This window comes from Chamaea fasciata, unplaced genomic scaffold, assembly GCF_029207755.1.
Source record: "Chamaea fasciata isolate MVZ Bird 193981 ecotype frontalis unplaced genomic scaffold, bChaFas1.0.hap1 SCAF_9, whole genome shotgun sequence".
NCBI lineage: Eukaryota > Metazoa > Chordata > Aves > Passeriformes > Sylviidae > Chamaea > Chamaea fasciata.
The window spans coordinates 11,886,558-11,906,814 of record NW_027094094.1 but is presented as its reverse complement, the minus strand read 5'-3'; the positions used below and the strand labels follow the sequence as shown (position 1 = coordinate 11,906,814).

The following is a 20,257-nucleotide window of genomic DNA, read 5'->3' as shown; positions in this document are numbered from 1 at the left end:
TCAGCAATGCCAGTACCCCGAGGAGGTTAGAAACCATATCCATGCAGCAGAGACATTCCTACAAGAGATCTCGAGGCATTCAGAGGCGGCATTCGGAAAAAATTATCCTGGGGAGGAACTGGGACAGTATACAAGCATCTTAGATGACTGAAATCAGCAATGCACCTCAGTCTAACTGGAAGAGGCAGAGCTGCCACTTGTAAGCCAAGAGCATTTTACCTTACTTCTATGCTGGACAAAGCTGAAAAACACAAAGCCCAAGTGCAACAGGAGTAGAGCAGTGCTGAAAGAGAAAATCTCTACTGATGTATCCATCCCTGCCCTTGGGATAACACAGGCACACTTAAGAGACCTCAGAAATGACCCCAAGCATATAAATGTCTGGTGAGATAATGCACATCAGTAACTGCTCAGCCCTCAGCAGAAAATCAAGTGGTAAGAGACGGGGGTGGGGGATTCTGTCCATCTGGCTTCTAATGAATGTTTGCCATCACCCAGGTCTGGAAAGCAGTGAACAGGTGAAGGTGCTAACCCAATCTCATCTCCCTGGGAGCAAGATCAAGCACATCTGGTAGGCAGAGACTCCCTGCAGGGCTGCTAAAGGAGACAGACATTTGGATAAAAGGATAAAAGCTATCTGCCTAAAGATAACCTGGGAGCAGAGAGAAGGGAGGGGAGGTGTCCTCTTTAAGGTCTACAATAGATGGCTGAAGGAGGTAAGCATCAGCAGTGGATCCTTTTAAATACAGAACGCACTTCTGGTTTGGGATCATTTCACGCTTAGTTCAGACAATCACAATTTCAGACCAAAAGCCAAAGAGGCTACCCCATAAACAGATCAAACCTTATCAACTGAGAAAAGAGAGTTTCTGACTGTTTAATGCTTAGCAGGGGCCAGAAAAGGGATTTGGATTTTGCTACCAGCTTTTTCTCTTCAGAATGATTAACTGGTACCTTCAACCATTAACTGCACTATCCTAATCTACCCAGCTTCACTGCAGCACTGCTCAGCCAATGTGTGACCCCTGTTGCATCAGGGGTCTTTCCAACAAACCCAGACTTGACCTTCCTGACATTGTTCTTGTTAAAAGAAAAGGAAAGGGGGAAAGCAAGGAGATTTAACACTTTTTAAAGTATTACCAAGTGCAAATCAATTTTTAAAAGATCATCAGTATGGAGAAAGAGGATATTAATTTGGAAAGTCAAAAGCTCTAAGAGCAGCAGTAGCCTGTGTTTGGGATATACCATACAAGAGGCATGCGGTTATTGATCCAAACTTCTGTTTATCCTTTCACATGCTGCCACCCAGGGCCCCCAGCCAGCCAGGTAGTGTTGTGCTACCCAGTTGCTGACAGGGATGTAGAGGAAAGCACTGCAGACTCCTTCTCTAGTAAGGATTTCTCAGAAGAGTATAGAGAGCTGGCTGGGCTCCTATCAAGTAGCACTGGAGCCAAGATTTTAATCTATTCCCAGAGGCAGAGCCCTATTCAACTTCCAGTGAGGTATTAAACTCCTCAGAAGTTTCACAGACACAGGATCATAGCGGAGGATATGTAAAGCTGTCTTCTTTCTTTAACTTTCTTGAGTCAAGGCCACAAAAGCTATGCTCATGTCATGAAAGACACCTGCTCCAGGCAATGATTCCTGGCAGCTAAGCCAAGCAGTGCAGGGGCTTATGTGCTACTCACATTTAGCCCTCTCCACGTGCTCACAATGCCTAAGGTGTGCCTTCATCTCTCCAGGTTCCTCTATGGTCCTGAAAGATCACAATTAAAAGGAGAGAGAGTCATGTCAAAACACCTGCAATACTTAGGTCACCATCCACCAGAGAAACACATCGTTAATCTGATGCCAAGGCATGTTTGCATGGCCTGAAGTCTTGGCATGAAGACATTTATGGATGCTGGAGATAGAAAAGCTTTTTGATATTTCAAAGCCACATAGGGCAAAGAGCATAAAGCTTTGCACTCTCCAAACTATCCACAGCCAACGGAGAGAATTAAATCCTAAGTGACACTTATATTAATCTTAGAAGAAAATAGTGTTTCATGTTAAAAGAAAAAGAGCACAGGCTCAAAGTAACAGCGACAAATGGGTCAGACCCAGGGAATTAAATTCTTTGAAAGCATGGGTTCACCCTCAGTGACTTACTCCAGCCAAAGCCAGATGACCCTATTGTACTGAATACTGGACAGCCACAGATGGAAACTAAGTGGGATAAAAGGCAGACACACCATTAGTCACCCCCAAAAAAACCATTTAGTTTGTGGGATTTTGGCTGAAAACTGGACAAACAAAGGTGTGGAACTGTTATACAGAAGATAATATAAGTAAAGGTATGCAGTGAGCAAATTTGCCACTAGAAGCATTAAAGAGAACTTCTTGGAATAATCTAGGTCACTACTTATTTAAATGAATTACAGTGATCATCAAGGAAAAAGATGTGTTTTACAGGTAAACACAGGAAATATTTTCTTTTAAAACCTGTAAACACAGGGTTTAAATCCTTGCTTTCTGGTCATTTTCCAGCAAACAAGAAATGAACAGTGTCAATTTCACTCAGCAACCCAAGAGACTGGAAGAAACTGGAATAATTTGGAAGATATTGTTACCAGTTCTTTTGTATATGTTGGTGCTTGGCAGATGTACTTCTCTGATGCCGAATTGCCACCACCTTTCATGTGAGATAACACCCTGCAGATGTGTCAGCCACAGTCCACAGCAGAGCCTGCAAAAACTAAAGCCTATCCCACCTGGAAGCAGTGAGTGCATAATAGACTGAACACACAGGTCCAGCTGCAGCCTGAGAGGATATAAGACCTAAAACTTCCAGTCCTATGAATTGGGCACAAGACGCTTAATTCCATGGTGGATGAGAACTTCAGCTTTACAAGTCTGCATCTCCCAGCAACACAGTGCCCTCTAGCCTTAAACTGGATTATGGTTTAAGCCTCAAAGGAAAAAGCTTAGTGATATGCAACACTAATATAAAAGTTTAAATCCAATCTTTGGCCTTATCTTTTCAACAATCCATTCAGCTGCTGATCAGCTCTGGAGAAATCTGGCAGACATACAATGCCAGGAAACACAGTACACTCAGAGCAATTTCACACCAGATGCAATACCCCCTCAGGCTTTTCCTCATCAAAGCTGGAAGATTTACCTTCTCTATAGACAAAATCCAACTTTCTGTGTTTTAAAATACATGTTGTATCTTGAGAAACAGTTAAAGGATTTGGTGTAACCAAAACCCAGAAACAACCAGAGAGAGAAGAAAAGATACTTCTCTACTTAAGTGGAGGGGGAAAAGCTACTGAGTGTATGCTGCAAACTCCTTCAGGCAAAGACACCTCCACATGACAAGCTGCAACACAGGAGTCTGGGAAAATTGTTAAGAACTCTCCTCTAATGCTGTGCTATTGGCAGTGAGGTGTGAAAGGAAGAAGGTGAAAGGGAGATAAAAGAGATCCAAACGCTGAGTCTGCCTTAGTAAGCATGCAGACAGGCTGTCCCCTCAAGAAAGGTCTGAATGTAACTTAGGGGTGAGAGCGAGCAAAGATGCGCTCAGCACCGCGGCTGCCCGACCCCGCCGCAGCCGAACCTTGCTCCGCTCCCCACCGAGCACCCTGGCCAGGACGGGGGCAGCCTGGGGATCCGGGAGATCTGCCTCACCCTGCCCCGGGACTAGCGAGGAAGAAGGGATGATCCCACCTTCAGAGGGGAAGGAAACTCCAGAATGGTAACATTACAACAAGCTCAGAAGCAAACGGGATGAAAGAAGGTGAGGAAGAAGAGCCGCACCTCCACACCAAGAGGGCAAGGGGAGCCCCGCGGGCGCCTCACCTGGGGCCGGCGTCTCGCCCACAGAGAGAGGTGAGGGACGGCTCCGGGCACCGCTCCGGGCACCGCTCCGGACACCGCTCCGGGCACCGCTCCGGGCACGGCTCCGGGCACGGCTCCGGACACCGCTCCGGACACCGCTCCGGGCACCGCTCCGGACACCGCTCCGGGCACCGCTCCGCGCCCGGCCCGTCCCGTCCCCCCCGCACACGTGGGCACCCCCGCGTCCCGCCAGCACTCACGTAGTGCTTCGAGGGGTTCCTCCGCTTCTCCACGTCCACCACGTTGGCGTCCAGCACGCTGTAGGACAGCATCTTGGCGCACCCCCGCGGGGCTCCGCCGCTCCCTGCCGGCGCTGGCAGCACCCTCCGCCGCGCTGCCAGCCGCGGCGATGCCGGGCGACAGGCAAGGGAGGATGCCCCGCTGCCGGCTCCGCCCCTGCCGCGGCGGCGGCGGCGGCTCCCCGCTCACAGCAGCCCAGCCCAGCCCGGCTCCGCTCCCTGCCCGCTGCCCCGGGGCTGCGCGGCCACTGCGGCGGCGGCAGCGGCGGCGGGAGGGGCCGGGCCGGGCCGGGCCGGGCAGGCGGCTCCGCCCCCGGGTGGCCCCGGGGGGCTCTGGCGGGACGGGGCGGGAGGGGACGGGAGCCACCGCCCCCCAGTGCCGGAGAGGGCGGGCGGCTGCCCGCGGGTGTCCCGCTCCCTCCCGGAGCGCCCCCAGGCCCGGGCAGAGCCCCCGCTCTCTGCTGAGACAGCGCGCCCGGCCTCGGGGAGAGCCCGGGGGAAGGGGCGGCCCGGGGCGGGGGGAGCGCGGGGTGCCCCGGGCCCTCCATCGCTGCAGAAAGGGTCCGAAATGCGCTCCCGCAGCGGCCAAGGCCACGCCGGAACCCGCGAGTGAAGGGCCGAGCCCGCTCCCACCAGGCTCCAGCTGGGAGCTCAAGGCCGGCCACCGCTTGGGAAGGTCCGCACCTCCCTGTCCCTCAGGGACACACACACACGCATCACAGCTGGAGGAAGGTTGCACAGATCCTCTGTTATGAGGGCTTTTAGAGCTGTAGATCCATCTCAGCTCGTTGCGTATACATGCACAGGTAAATGGGTATCATGTTCCTCAGTCCCGCTCCAAGAAGTTTGACCCAGAAATTTCAGGTGGGGTTTTTTTTTCTCCTTTTCAATAATGCATGGTTACTTTGCATATGATAATTTTAAAATTACATCAGAAATGGGAACTTCAATATGATCTTCCAGCCCTGAGCTTTTTTTATGATGTTCATTAGCTATTCACCAAATTAACTGAAGTTACTAAGATCTCTCCTTCCTCTGAAGTCTCTTGAATAGCAGTCTGTGCAGATTTTCCTGTAAGATTCCACAGTGATGCTGACGGCTTGAGACCTGCCAGCCCAGGAGTGCAAAGAGGACCAGCTCCTGGCAAAATAAGCTGTTCATTTACAGTCAGAACAGTCCATTTCAATGTGATTTCCTTTGACGTGCTTTAGGCACAATTTCTGAATCAGAACTTTTACAATGTTACTGGCCCTGAAACAATAATCATGAGACAGACACCAGAGTCACAGAGCCTTAGGTATTTGGGCCAGAAGGCTGGCATTAAAAGTGTCTGTTTTCAAAACACAGCAGGTTTCCACAAGCAGCTTAAGGGAAGAAAAAAAAGAAAAAACCAGCAGGAGCAGCCCCATCAGTGCACAAGGTACCAGCTACCACCAGGTGGGAACCAGGTATCTGCTGGCATAGTGACAAGGACAGATGCTCTGAGCCAGCCTACTCCTCCCTCCTCAGCTAATGTACACAGTTTACCAAAATAAATGACCTGACATAAAACGCTAAAATCCCAGCATCCCACCCCAGGAGGTGCACAGGTATGCATTAGACAAGGAAGGCGACAGAGGGGGAAGCCCCATGTACCCACTTCCATTGGCACTTTTGAGGCTTGTCTTATCTTCTTCAAGGCACCCCCTTCTCTTCTTTGAGGGACTTCCTACCTCTAATTCTCATGCATGACACAAGGCAGAAGAACAATTATTTACATTAGAAACCTGTGCTGTTTAGACTGGCCAAGAAGTCCCTGGTGTTCAGAGCAAACAAAGAAGATTCTTTCTTCAAAATGTAAATATTCAAATAACCCATTGATAAAAATATTCCTGATGTGGCCAGTTGTTCGGGTCTTGGATGCCTCTTCCCTGTGAACCATTATCAATACACATCACACATTCCATCCACTTCTCCTATCACCCTGTCTAAAAAAAATAAAATAAAATAAAGTGTCCCCTCCATTGTTGGAAACACTCAGAGTTTGTTTTAAAACAGCTTTCAAAACATGTCATTGTGAGGGAGAGACAAAATACACCGTTCTCCAAACACCCTGCCTCATCCTTCCTGACATTCTTACTCATTGGCATCTTTTTACTGAAACTCTTCTCATCTGCTCCTGTAAGGAGGGAGCTTCTATTTTCAACCAAACCTGAGACCGGTGCCTTGGGGTTTGTGCCCCTTTGGTGTCTACACCAAAGGGTCTTTGCTGTCTTCTTTCACAGCATCTGCTCCACTGTTCACCTTCCCTCTACTCAAGAAAATTTGATCCTCCTCTGCTCCAGACAACCCATCCCACCTGTGAAATCTGGCCAGCCTTTGTACCTCTGTCCCCCTTCTCCTCCACCATCTGACAGGTCTGTGCTCATGGCCCTCCTGCTCTCCTTGACTGCCTGCTGCATCTGTCCATGCATGTAGGAAAAATGTGTTGCCAGGGGCATGGATAGTTCTTTTAAAACATGTACAACACCCAGTCTAGTGGGAGTCCAATCTCCAAACGTTGCAAAGCTGGCAGAAAAATAACCCAAACCCCTTACAATGCTGCAGGCTTGGGAAAATCTGCTCCTGTCTGAGGCAGCAGCTGGGAAATTGAAGCTGACGGCACTTCCCAGCCTTGTGTTGGAGAGCCAGGCTCCGGCTGCTGGGGCTGAATGAAAGCCAGCCTGGGTACACAGTGAGTAGCACAGGCTGGGTGCCTGCCTGGCCCCACATGCAGAACAGCCTGTACCTGAGCAGGACCATGAACACGAGGCTGAGACACTGAATTTGTAGGAAAATAACTAACTCTGGAGATTTTAGTGCTAAAACTTCTAGTATTTACTTTTTTTTTTTTCCTTAAAGCCCCCATTACCTAAGTCCTATCATTGCATGGGAATATCCCTGTTATTATAACAATTTAAACCCATATATCAATATAAGTATTAACTGCTGATTTAATAACTGACTTTCAAAGACTCAGGCTTCCAAAAAAATTCACCTGAGGAACACCCTGGGAAATTCAGCTTCTGAAGGCTGAAACAAACCAGCTACTTTTAAAGTCTTTTTTCTACTCTTTTGCTAGGTGGGTATTTGGGCAAAGATTCTTCTTTCACTTTTTTTTTGAACAAGCAGGTAATCACATTAGCCTCATAGACCTAGTGCAGCTACAGCCCGGCAGCCTGGACTCTGCTCCAATTACAGCAAAAGCTGATGCGTGACAGAATGTCTGTGTGTGATGTTGTCAGAGCTGCAGCATGACTTTTCATATTTCAAGAGGACTCTGTCATGCTGGGAAATTTTTTGTAAATAAGCATTTGGGTTGTAAATTGAAAACACTTGGATCGTTAAATCAGTGAGAAAATAAAACAAGGGACAGGCTTTTCTGTGCTCCATTAGGGCCATTTCTAATGCCTCTTATTAATTCATGGCATGTCACTGTAGATAGGTAACTGCCCCTGAATGTTAACCATGCTGGGGTCTAACAGCCCTGTCTGTGGTGGCTGGAATTGTTATTAAAGATGATTTTCCTTTCTGTTTTCTGGCTGGGCAGCCAGGTGGAACCCAGTGTTTTCCTGTCCCACTAACTGAAGATACTCTAACGGTGCTCAGCACCCTGGGGGAGAAGTAAAATGCGTAAAATGCCGTGAGCTCAGCCCCTTGGGGGAAGGGGAACTGTGCAGTGCTGTGCATGACAGATTAGCCACGCAACTCATTACTGGCAACTAGAGTTGCATGCATAATCTGCTAGACATGGTAGTAGAGATGTGCCCCTTAGGGTTTTATTGGCTCTGATGTGCAACAGCACAACACAGAGCCTTTGTTACACTCCCATCTCAGCTTCTGTACTTACAAAACCTCAGCTTCTTAAAAAGGCTGCTTTCCATGCAGTCCTTCCACTTCAGCGTTTCAACATACACGGCTTTTGATAGGAATGACAGGAATGGTAGAGCCTGTCTGGCATTCAAATCTCAAACTCTGAAACAAAGCACGGTGCGATCTTTTTTTCTTATTTTTTTAAAAAGCCAAGTGCATTTCATCTTCTTGGGAGATTACTGCTCTTCAAATGAAATTCACTCTGGAGATAAATAGGCCCAGCTAATACGGTAGAAGGCAGCTGAAGGAACCAGCAGCAGTGCTGGCAGAGCAAGCCCCCCTCCTCTTGCACAGAATCTTCGTGCCCCTTCCCCTCCCAGCCTCCTCAGCAGAGAGAGCTGCTTTGTTAGCCCCTCTGTGCAATCTATTATAATGGAAAAACCAAAATAATCATTCCTTCTGCAGGCAGTGTACATGCTTTTCCAACAGCATAACAGCTTTTACTTACATTATGAAAGAGCTGCTTCACCCTCTGGACTTAAATTATAGATTATCCTTTCCTCAAAGCAGCTATCTTACAGTTTAACCCTTTCATGACTAACGTTATTTTTCACTCCTCTCTTGGCAGTTGTGGGCGAAGGATTTCCCACTGTGGTGTGTGCCCTGCATGGTGTTTAGGGTGGTAGCAGCACATTGCACACTGCTTTTCATCCATGTACACCTTGTACTTTTCCATTTTTACAGAGGCTTTGTAGATATCTCTTGCAGCACTTTAAAAAAATAAAGCAAGGCCAAGCCACACTTTTTTGTTGTTGTTGTTGTTGTTGTTTTTTTTTGGTTTTTTGTTTATGATATATGTGTCAGGCTTACATTTGAGACAGCTGAAGTTTACCAAATTGATCACAGGCTTGGATTGAAATTCCTTAGGTTTCTTCCTGGATGCTCTCCCTGACTTCAGCACACCCACTGTTCTCAAAACAGCACATTTTGAGACTGGTTTCTGCCTTATCCTCTGCAAGAAATATGGTAATCTCCATTACTGAAAACATGGCTTGTTAAAATAAGGTCAGACAAGGAAGAAATAGTCTTTCTTAGCATTTTTTTCCCATATTACCTCTGTGTATACATACATGGACACAGAGATTTAAAATTTCCACCAACCCCTTTTGAAATTTGAATTTCTTTGTTCACTGTTTTAACTCATTCAACCCTTTCTGAAACCAAATAGTAATTTTATTTGGCTGCACATTCCCTAGAGAAAGTCGAAGAATTTATCTGCCAATATCCAAACCAGAAAACATTTGACTGACAGACTGTGAACTATAAAAATGTACAAATAAAACCTTATGAAAAGTTGCTCATGGAACTGCAGTTTGAACACAGGTTATGAGCACACAGGCTTGGTGCTGTAAGAAGAATCTGTAACATCCAACCTCTACCACTCAGCAGTGGAGTGCTTTAACTTTTTGTTTTGTTACCTTCATGCAAAAGCAAAGTGGTTTTCCCAACTGAAAGACTTCTGTAGGAAGAGCACTTTTGGATCTCAACAGCAACATCATCCCATGGGTAGACACAAAGAGTTTTGTTTTTTTCCCCAGTCATTAGACTGGGGTTAGACTTTGTAGGGCAGTAGTGGAGATGCTTGAAAAATAAAATGCCCTGTAGGATGGTAATTGCTTGTAACAAGAAATGAGAATATCCCAAAACAAAAAATGCTCTATGGAAAGCAAAGTTACAGTTTCTCTAGCAGGGCCTGATGCAGGTGTGCTGTTCAGCTTGGAGAAGTGGACACACCATCCATGTAATTCCAGGTGTTTATTTGGATCCAGACATGCATTAAGGGCTGGCCATGCAGCACCAGGAATGAAAGCCCAAAGAACCATTTCACTAATGGACTCTTTCTCAGCCACTTTTCTGGTGACTGAGGCACACAAACCACCTATGAGACAAGGGCAGCTTTACCTTCAGGATCATTCTCATCAGTTCATGACAACTTCTGTGTGACAATTACGTTCTCCTGAACATTTTGGTCCTCAAAGGCATGTTGGTGGCCAACTTTCATTTTAGCATCTGACTTTGAGCACCCAAGACATTGGTCTTTTAGGAAGGACAAAATATTCTGCAGAACAGACCTGTTCAAGGATAGTGTAAGGAAGGCAGAGGAAGTGCATATAAATACTGCTGCGCTCTATATAAATTTGCCCAGCTGTTTATGCAAAATGTTCTCTTACTCCATTTTTCCTGACCTCATTTCCTCCTCTGCTTTCTAATTGCAGAAAATAAAACAGTCCAAGTCCTTGCTTTCATTACATGCAACACCTGCTGCCTGTTCTGAAACAGATGTCCACAGCATCATTAGGCAATTATTTCTTTAGCCTTTTTCAGTAGAACTCATTTCAAACATCTTTGTGCTAAATCCTTCTCCTTCAGCCTCCTCTGTATTTCTCATCCTTTCCTACATTCAGGGTTCCAACAAAAACTCTTCTCTGTATCGGTTTGCTCTTGTTATGTTTGTCCTGGATCACTGTACTCACAAGAGGACAAAGACCATAACTTCTCTGAATCAGGAATTAAGTTCAAGAGATTTTATTGGGGGAAGAAAGACAAGGTGAGAACAGAAAACTATGAGAGAGATGAGTTAGCAGTGTAGGCAGTGGTTCAGAACACCAGCTGGCTTGTTACAGCTCAGGGGCTTTTTTGTGGACAATATAGCAAAAAGGAGTTTTTACATGAACCCAAGGACAGCCCCTACACTCTCAAAGCAAATGACCTATAACGTCAACAAGAGAAAAACCCAGCCCCAAGCAGTCTTTTCATTTCTGTACCACCTTTGTTCCTTGCCAAGAAGAGCACATGTTAGAATCTGTTAGGCCTGTAGGACTTGCAGGACTCCATTGTTGGGGAAGACATTTGAGGCAATAGATTCCTCCCTCCTATTTCCAAATATCACTGTAATATTTGGCTGAAGTCTCCACTCCTGGGACGAACCATGAACTTTCCAGGCCCACAACAGACTTGGCACGTACTGCATTTAATCATGTTGGTTGCTGTGCAGTGACATACATTTGCTATTTATCTTATCTTGTTTCCAGCAGAACAATGTGAAGGTGACAGAGAGCTCCAGTTCTAGCTGGTAGGGAAGGAGTGTGCCTTCTTCCAGTGAATAACAAAAAAGCAAGCTAAAACAAGAGCTGTAGGATATGTTGTGCCAGGTTAATAGGCACTGGAGTGTTCAGTAGTTAACACTTACTGAAAATCATTCCTTTAGGTTATTTCTTTCACTGGCAAATTCCTGGCTGTGTTATTCTCAGGCAATCTTGTTAATCTGAGCTGGTTTCAACTTGTAAATTGCTGTGACTAGATTAGTATAGCCTCCATTGCACATTAAAAGATATTAGTGGAAATGGGCTGGTGGCATCATTAACAAACAGTTGCTCAACTTTGTACCCCAATGCAGCTTTACCATGTTTTAATGGATTTGCAGTTTGCCATCATGACTCTTAGGGCAATCTCTGTGAAGAAACTTCTGCAAAAACTGTCCAATCATTTCTTAGAAGAGCACTTGCAGAACAAGTACTTCTTGTGGCAGCTTAAGTTACAGGAACAGGTTCTTTAGGACTGTCCTGTGTGTGGTTTCTCTGCTGTTGTCTGATTTTCTTCCTTCCCTTTGACAAAGGCACTGATTTGGGCTTCCCTCTTCTATCAGTGCATTCATCTCCTAAAAATGTGCCAGACCATAACAATTCAGGGTCCATCACACCCCTTAACTAGCCAAAGTCAGTTGGGGTGGTGGGACAGAGGTTGACAAATGCCCAGACATAGAGTATAATCACATCAGAATAGAGTCACAATTTCTCAGAAAAAAAACAGGCTAAAAAAAGACACACTAACTGGGAGACACGCAAGCTAGAAGTCCAATTAACTTTACAGATCATGTCTGCAATGAGATCTGCAAGGACATGAAAGTGGCAGGGAGAGGCAGATAGCTTCTATCAGAGGCGTGACTTCTGCTTGTTCAGGTTTGGGCAAGACATGACTCTTTTATTTTTTAATTATATATTTTTTTTGTACTTGGATACTTGCAAAAAAACCACCACTAGAATACTTAGGATGCTACTGAATCTTTGGGAGGGTGGGGTGGAAAGAGTGCTGTTTTCCTGAAGTTGCAGCTCTTTCCTGCTGCAAACTACACTGGGAAGAAAGTTGCCTCTTCCATAGCAAAGGAATCAACAGGCTGTGAACAGTGCCAGGTCAGTTAGGCAAGGGGATTATTCTGAAAGTTTCAATTGCCAGATGTTGACAAGGATACGTGAGTTAGGAAAGATAAAGGGAACAAAATAGAGGAAGGGATTTTGACAGGATCTGTGACTGTGAATGAAGAGCCCAAGAAACGAGTCAGAGGGGAGAGTGGAGTTCAGGAAGAGATGAAAGAATTTAGGGGGAAAGTCTCTGTGCCTGGCAGGGTATATTGCTGGGAACGAAACCCAAGATCCCTGGCTCAGCATTTCCCTGCTGCCCACAAGGATCCACAAAAATGTTTCTGTAATGCTGGGACTCCTGGAGGATGGTAACCAATTATTGTAACTATTCTTTTATCTTTGTGGCTGAACTTTTTTTTGCTGTAGCCTGGAGGGTTGGGGCAGGAGGACTAGAGACTGTGCTGAAAGACAGCAATAAAGAACATAGCGCTGCACTGACAGGAAGTTTCAAAATTCAGGGTGCCCATGGGATCTGAACTTGCTCCCCTCCCATTTAGAGGTAAGTATAAAGATACAAATCTTTGCTAGGCACATCTTTTCCCCACAGGATCAGCTTACTCTCAAAGTAAACCAAACTGCATTTCTTTGACAAACAGATTCCCAGTACTTTGTCTCGTAATTCTCTCTGTGGCTCCATGCCTCACTGGCTGCTCATTGATGAATTCCCACTTTGAATAATGAATTAGCAACTCCTATTTATGGTGTTCATCACTGGAATACACAAGTATACACAGATCCAAAACAGTCACAGCTTTTAGTCATGTAGCCAATATTTAACTTGGCCATTTATTGTTTTGAAAGTAAAGCTTCATTTCCCAGGCAAGTTGTGTAAAATGCATGCCCTCATGGGTCCAAATTTACAATCCAAAGATTTCAGAACAAGAATACTCAGAACTCATTTACCTGGATTTCTATTTTTATGAAGTCATCTAAGAAGTCATAAGAGGAAATAGGATTCCCGGAAAAATATGATACAAATAAAAACAGAGAGACCATTGTTGCCTCATAGGCCTTGGAAAGCACGACAACAAGACCAGCAAATCAATATGCATGGAAAGAAAGGCACAAAAATATAAAGTTGGCAGTACTAATAGAAGAGCAACTTTTTCTAAGTCTCACTCCAGCATCCATCCCTCTCTCCCACACAGCCCCAGAGTTCTTCTCTAATAGCTCTCATAGAGCTTTTAATGACTAGGATTACAAAAACATAGTGGCTTACACCCTACACAGGGAGTTGTATTATCCCCAGTTTACAAAAGGGGGAAACTGAGGAATGAAGCAACCTCATCTCTTCTCTCACGTAAGCAGAGGGCAAGGACTGAAGGTAAAGCTGCTCCTTTGTTTCCTCACCAGAAAAGCAATCACCGTGCATTTTGCTAGAATAGAATATTGAGGTTCTTAGGTAATTTTTGTTCTCAGGTGCTGCATTTCTATGGAAACTTACCTTTTTAAGGTAACATAGAAGCGCTGACTGCTTTTAAAAATTCCATTTTCCTTACCTACCTTTTACTGGCGTAACTGTTGCTATGGAAACTGGAGCTGGCCATGAAGCAGTTCTACAACATGAATTCTCACTTGTCAGTTTTACATTAAAGTGCCACCTTCTAAGTCCTTTAATAAACCAGTAATAATTGTGTTGCCTAACGAGTTTTCAAATTAAACAAAACAAGAAAGCATGCTTTCACTGAATGCTCTGCACAATATTTCTTAGGTGTGGTCTAAGAATTTTAACAGTGTGCATGATATGACTGTTGGTTAAGGATATGATCTTTAAACAGAGAGACAGTTTATTTGCAGTAAAAGCCCTAGTGTGTGTAGTTCGACTTACATAAAGGTGACTTATACCAACATGGGTATGTCTAGACTGCTGTCACAGAAGCACACTGTAGAGATACTGAGTGAATGGGTAAATCAGCCTACAGTGAGCTCTGTGCTCCCACAGCTCCTCGGGGTGCTGCTAGGCAGGCATATGTTTGTTGTATTCCCTGTAGGTGCAAGAGGGAATGTTCTCAACCAGAGTGTTAACCTGGGCTGGGTGGCTACTGTGGAAAAAAGAAAGCATGCAAGCTTAAGACACAACTATTCTGTAGAGAGAGTCAAAATCTGTGTAGCTTGAATCTAGGCTCCTCCATTAACTTTATCTTAACTTTTCACTCTTGTAAAAACTATAGGCTCCCTTGTGTTTATTCATCTTACTTCCCTGAGACAACTCATCTGAGAAAAATCCCTTTTCCCTGCTCTTGGGGAACAAACACCATCAGAACACACCCTCCATCACAAGAGTCGAGCAAGGATCAACTTAAAAACTTCCAGGGACAGGTTCTTTTCAGAATAACTTACCTGTGTTTCCTGAGATAAGTTCCTTCTACCTCATCTCCAAGGCTTTGCAGTTATTCAGTGCTTTTGAACTGCAACAGGGACAGGACTGATGTGGATACAAGTGTCCACCCCTTTCTACCTCCAAGCATAGAAAACCAGTGGAGAAGGATTTTAGCAAACTACGCAAAGAAACATATCTGAAACACAGTAAGTGCAGCCTCAGAGTTGGAGGCAACAGAATTTGCACGTGTAACTTTACAAACTGCAAAGCCTGAAGATGTAATCTTATTTTGGTATGAATTTATTTTAAAGAGATCCCAAAGAGCAACATGATCTCCAAACTCTCTTTTTCTCCCCGAACTCATCCAGCCCACACACTCAGCTGTCATCCTCAGGAGAACCAGGGCTTTCTTTTAACTTGAGGAGATCACCTTTCCCACTGAGCTAGCACTGTTCCTTTAACCCTTTCCCAGCAAAACAAGCTTCTGCTAGTACAGAACATTTCATGAAAATGGCCAAGACAATTTCTTAAATTAGATGCCATGCTCTTCCAAATGGTCTGAGACACCTCATACTTTCCTTTAAAATATCCTCAAATTCATGCCAAATAAGTAAGTTAACCATATGTACTGCTTGACTGTGGGCAATTCCTGAAGTGAATTTGAATTTAGGAATCAATATTCCAAGCTACTTCTTCCATAGATAGCCTTGTTTTTAAGCATCACTTCAAACTGATCAACAATCAGAGCAGGAATTTAAAAAGCAAACCTCCCCAGTGGCCAACCAGATTTTCTCATAGGCATAAATTAAAGTTTCAATTCCTCTCAGTACCACTTCACTCAGAATCTGCCTTCTTTCCCTGATTTACAGAGATATTTAGGGCGTGGGGAGGGAGTGAGGAACAAACACTCTACAGCTCTTCCTTAATCCTCTTCTATTTCCTTCTGCACAGGTACATCCCTTCAGCACTTGTTCAGGCTAGAAGGTACCTGACTCAGAGCAGAGCAGCAATGTGAGAAATAGGGAAATCTGTGAGGAAACCAACTACTGAGTCCTGCAGCAAGTAGGGCATACACAGCAAATGAATGATTCATACATAGTTCTCTACTACGAACAAACTTACCATCTCTCTAAGGCCAGAGTTTTCCACGGGCCTCTGAATGCAAATGCCAAATATTTTGTCATGTCTTTCTCTTAGCCTATATCTCACTGCAGCCAGGGCTTGGAGAGAGGCAGATAATATAACAAACCAGAGAGCTGGCACACACGGGGCTATACTCACTGGCTTTCCTCATGCATATGGTTTATTTTTCCCTGCTATGTCAATCCTTATAGGGCTTTACCACTACAGCTGCCTCCTGGGAGTCAGCTATTTCAACTGTTACAGGGAAGGTGCAGAGGAAAGAACGATAAATTCAATCTTTTGTACTCTTTTCAAGTTAAAGGTCTCTCCTCCACATCATAAATTAAACAGATTAATTAAACAGACAAGCCCCTGCAGCAGCAAGTCCTCTCTAAGCATAAATATTGAACAACTCTGCTTTTTAACCGTTGCACATAACAGAGTTATAATTATTCCAGATCAAACATCTTGCATGGTAGCCTTCTTTAGGCCAAAGTCATTTCATCTATGCCTTGTGTTCTTCTGCAAGCACAGATATGGGCAGTATTTTGCCACAAAAGTGACAAAGAATAAAAGACACAAAAAGTAACAGGCAGAGGAGATTACAGTAGGTCTCAGTGGCGTCTGTATTTTCTTTTCCAAAGCATCTAATTTATGTTTTACCATTTGTGATGTAGGAAGCAACTGAAACAGCAAACATTAGCTGATTTTGAAAATTCTGATCTGAAGAGAAACTGCAACAACAGGCACCAGTAGCACAGATGGGAATGCAGACATGCTTGACAACCAGTGGGCAAGGCTGCAGGATGGGGAAGGGATGCAGGACCCCATTCCTGAGTATTACCTTACAGAGAATGGTGAAGATTCTTTAGCAGTGGGAAAGCTGTCCAGATTGAGGAATACATATTCACAGACAAAGATGCACCAGCACTGCCAGGAAGGACAGGCAAATCCTGTTTGTGTGTCCTTTCTTTAGGCGTTACAAAGTTCAGATAAAAAGAAAGATCCACAGATATTATCATTTGAAAGCTCACAAGATCAGTCTTTAAGCCAGAAAAATATCTCCTGAGATGACCACTGGTGTAACCAGTGATCTTTAGGAGTGACTTTTCTTTAGGCCCACTGGATGCAGATATGAGGATGGTCAATGTCTCATCCTGCTCCAAGGAAAGCGCACAGTTTCTTTTCCAGTTCCCTTGCTAGATTAGAATGTCCAGAATCAGTTTGATACCACTTTCACTAGGAATAGCAAGGAAGTCAGCAACAATATTAAAACAATTATTTGAACAATTTCTCTGAAGCTGGACAAAAACAGCATTTGGAGAATCAAAAGGTTCTTTTTTATCCACAATCTAGATCATCTAGACAGCTATCTAGACAGCTTCTCACAGTCTGTCAACCTCTCTTTCTTATCTTTTCTCTTTAAAACACCATAAAATATCCTTCCATGGTGCTGACAACATCACTGTTACTCTCCAGCAGTTCCAAGACACGGTGCATCACCACTTCAGGCAGAGAGGGGTGGTAGCTCTGCCGAACACAACTCAGGACATGAAGGAAATGGCAGCCCTTTTCAGCATCTGCAGAAAAAAGGAAAATGCAGCCAGGCAGGGAAAAACTACTTCAGTCTAACTGTCTCTTTTGAACTACCATAATACAGATCAATCATAAAAAACCCCAGAGCCCTAGATACTGAAACAGACATGTGTGTATTCAGAAGAAAGAGATCCTGTCTGTGCCTACAGTTCTCCAATTATCAACTGTTCCCAGTGACTTTTCTGGGAAGTGTCAGGGTTGTAGTAGTAGTAATGAGGGTGAAAGATAACTCAGCCTTGCCAACTCTTAACATACACAGCTCAGTACAACATGATGAGGGGTTTAATAATGTAAGAGAACCTCCACTGTCCACCTGTGCAGCCATCCAGTTTTTGCAACTTCAGAAGGAACCAAATGAGTCATTTTACTGAGACCCAACTTCACAACCCTCTAGCACAGCAGGGAGGTGCGTGGCCAGGGCCTGTAACCGCTGGCCCAACGCTGGCATCTTGTGGAAAAATTGCTGCACTGCAATTGCATTCACCTCACAATGCTATCCCATCCCTACCCTGCGGACCACTCAGTCAACTACGGGAGTAGAAAGTCACAGAACCATCAATTTCAGATTTTGTCTCTTTTTAAGTGGAATTAGCCCTGCAATGTACAAGAGACCAGAAGTTTAAAATAACCCCCTTTTCTAGGGGCAAGCACAGAGGTCCTTCATGGCTGCATGCATCTATTCTGTGCCAGGTGGAGCACTGTTTGAAGCTAACCCAGCCATTATTTCCTCCAACATAGCCTGAAACCCACTAATCATCAGTGCTGCAAGCTCCCAGTCTCCCAAGTGCTGAAGTCCACAACATATTTCTTTGCAATTATTTTCCTTCTCCTTAGCTCATGTGATGCAAGGCAAATTTGGTAAGGATACTGAGAAACTGCCATGGGCCAGGGAGGGCCCTATATTTCATTGTTTTTTGGGTTTTTTTAGTTAATTCTCTACTCTAGGATCTGATGAGCCCCAGAGCTGCCCTAGAACCTGCTGAGAAAAGTCACTGCTAGATAGTGGTAAATAAACAGCTCAGCCTAATTCTGATTAAGGCTGTGATTCAGACAGAAATACTTCCTCAGAAATATCCAGCATGATAAAAAGACCTTTGTGGTCAATAGCCAAAAATGTTTCCACTACCCTGGGAGAGATAACTGGAGAGAACAGAACAATGCCTCTACCTGGTCATAGTGACTATTGTTGCAAACAAATGGATAGCTGCACTTTGCATTTGTCATAGGTTTGTCATCAGGGATTGCCCATCCCTGATCTAGAGTAACTTAAATCTCAATGAATTACATTAATGACTCAAGTGTTACCTAAGAGCACAATGTGTACTTTTGCCTTAGATGCTAGTAGGAAATGGCACTTTGGGGTAGCTGCAGGTGTGTACAATGATTAAGTAACCCCAAAGCACTCCTGTCCCTCCTTCACTGACATCTCAGGTTCTTGCTTCTGTCCAGCAGCTGAGGGAAGCCAGGCTGTGATTAACTGTCCTGCCTGATAACCAACATCAGAGGGGACAGAGTTACACAACAACTACCATTTGCCCACTGCAGACACAGGGTACATTCTGACCTATTAAATTTAACTTCAAGTGGTTCTGGTTTTTGTTCTCTCTACCATTAGCCCAATCTAAGCCTAAAATTTATAAAACAGAGAAACAGAGCAAATTTATAAAACAAAGAAACAAACCAAACCCCAAATCCATTTTGCAGTTCAGTCTGGAGTCAAAATGTGCTATCTGGCTATATTAAGTTTCTAGAAGCACCCACAGTGGTCTCTCTTTCATGAGCGCATTTAAGATCAGCAATTATAAGTGGAGCCAAGGACTAGGATTGTCATGTAGGCACATTACAGATCAGGGCTTGTGCAGCTCTGAGTAGGCACGCAAGATTTTTTTTTTTTTTTTTTTAAATTTGTACAATAGTTTCAGACAGCTGGGTTGGGCCTGGGAATGTGTCACAACTACAGCAATGGGGCGAGGCGTTGCCTGGAAAACTGGCAGAGAAATAACTCATTGGAGAGAAGAGTTTGATTTATCATAAATCATCCTTCTTGTGAAGATTACTATTACTCTTGGAGGAAAACGGATAGGAATTTCTTACAACAAACAAGTAAAAGCCCTAGAGGTGAATGAATGCCCATGTCCTTGTTTCCTCCCCGGGAGCCGGGCGGGCGGCCGGGACCGCGCCCCGGCCGGCAGAGGGGGGCCGGCAGCCGCACTCAGCTCCGCGCTCTTGCATCATCCACGGACAACAAACACCCGCCGTGCCCGGCTGGTTTCGATTGAAGCTTCTTGGCTTTGCTTCTACTGCCAATGACCAGGACATTGAAATGGTCCTTCTGGAAACTAGGGAAGGGACACTGACCTGGAAACTGTCCTCTTTACAGCGGGAAACTAAGTAGGAGGAAAGCTTCAAGGAGAACAAGAGGGTTTGTAAAACAGTTGCTAATTTTAAACTGCTTATTATGGAAAACATGGCTTTGAGGACTCTTCAAAGTCGTTTCTGTGACTGATCTACAAATTACTCTCTGCTGTTGACTTTCTTGACCGAAAGAACTTCCCAACTTCTCATGGATCGCCGAGTACTTTTACCAGTGTGACAATGCACAAGAAGGGAACAAACAGGAGGCAGTCACTCAGTGCCCCTGTCAGCTGTATCGAGGTTCTGGCCTTGATAGTGACACAGTTATTAAAAAAAAAAAAAAAAAAGCAAAAAGCAAAAAAGCAGGTTACCAGGAGAACTGGCTGACGTATAAAATGAGCAAAGGAATGATTTGACTCTTAAAGAAATGATGTTTGTCTTTGTTAATTGGATAAAAGACAATAAAACAATGTGATGCAGTACCTTTTTGTACTGAAACACCCTCAGGCAAACAAGCCCATATTAATCTGCATGCCCAGTAGTAACCTCTTCCCTCAAGACCTTGTCTACAATTGTACCACTTCTTAAGAGAGACAGTTAAAACTCAAACTTGATATTGCCTCACTTAGCCTTTTTTTCACTGCAGGATAATC

The 20,257-nt window shown here is 44.6% G+C and overlaps 2 protein-coding genes across 5 annotated transcripts in view; both read right to left on the bottom strand.

Moving 5' to 3' along the window:
- Positions 1 to 4,184, bottom strand: part of SH3PXD2A (SH3 and PX domains 2A) — a 248,717-nt gene extending 244,533 nt beyond the window's left edge. For all 3 annotated transcript variants that reach the window (XM_066190976.1, XM_066190978.1, XM_066190977.1), the window contains exon 1: positions 4,083 to 4,184. In XM_066190976.1, coding sequence (XP_066047073.1) covers positions 4,083 to 4,154 — 72 coding nt within the window. In that variant the 5' untranslated portion in view covers positions 4,155 to 4,184. The remainder of the gene's footprint in view (positions 1 to 4,082) is intronic.
- Positions 4,185 to 12,930: 8,746 nt separating this feature from the next.
- Positions 12,931 to 20,257, bottom strand: part of STN1 (STN1 subunit of CST complex) — a 43,789-nt gene continuing 36,462 nt past the window's right edge. For both annotated transcript variants that reach the window (XM_066190973.1, XM_066190974.1), the window contains exon 10: positions 12,931 to 17,233. In XM_066190973.1, coding sequence (XP_066047070.1) covers positions 17,076 to 17,233 — 158 coding nt within the window. In that variant the 3' untranslated portion in view covers positions 12,931 to 17,075. The remainder of the gene's footprint in view (positions 17,234 to 20,257) is intronic.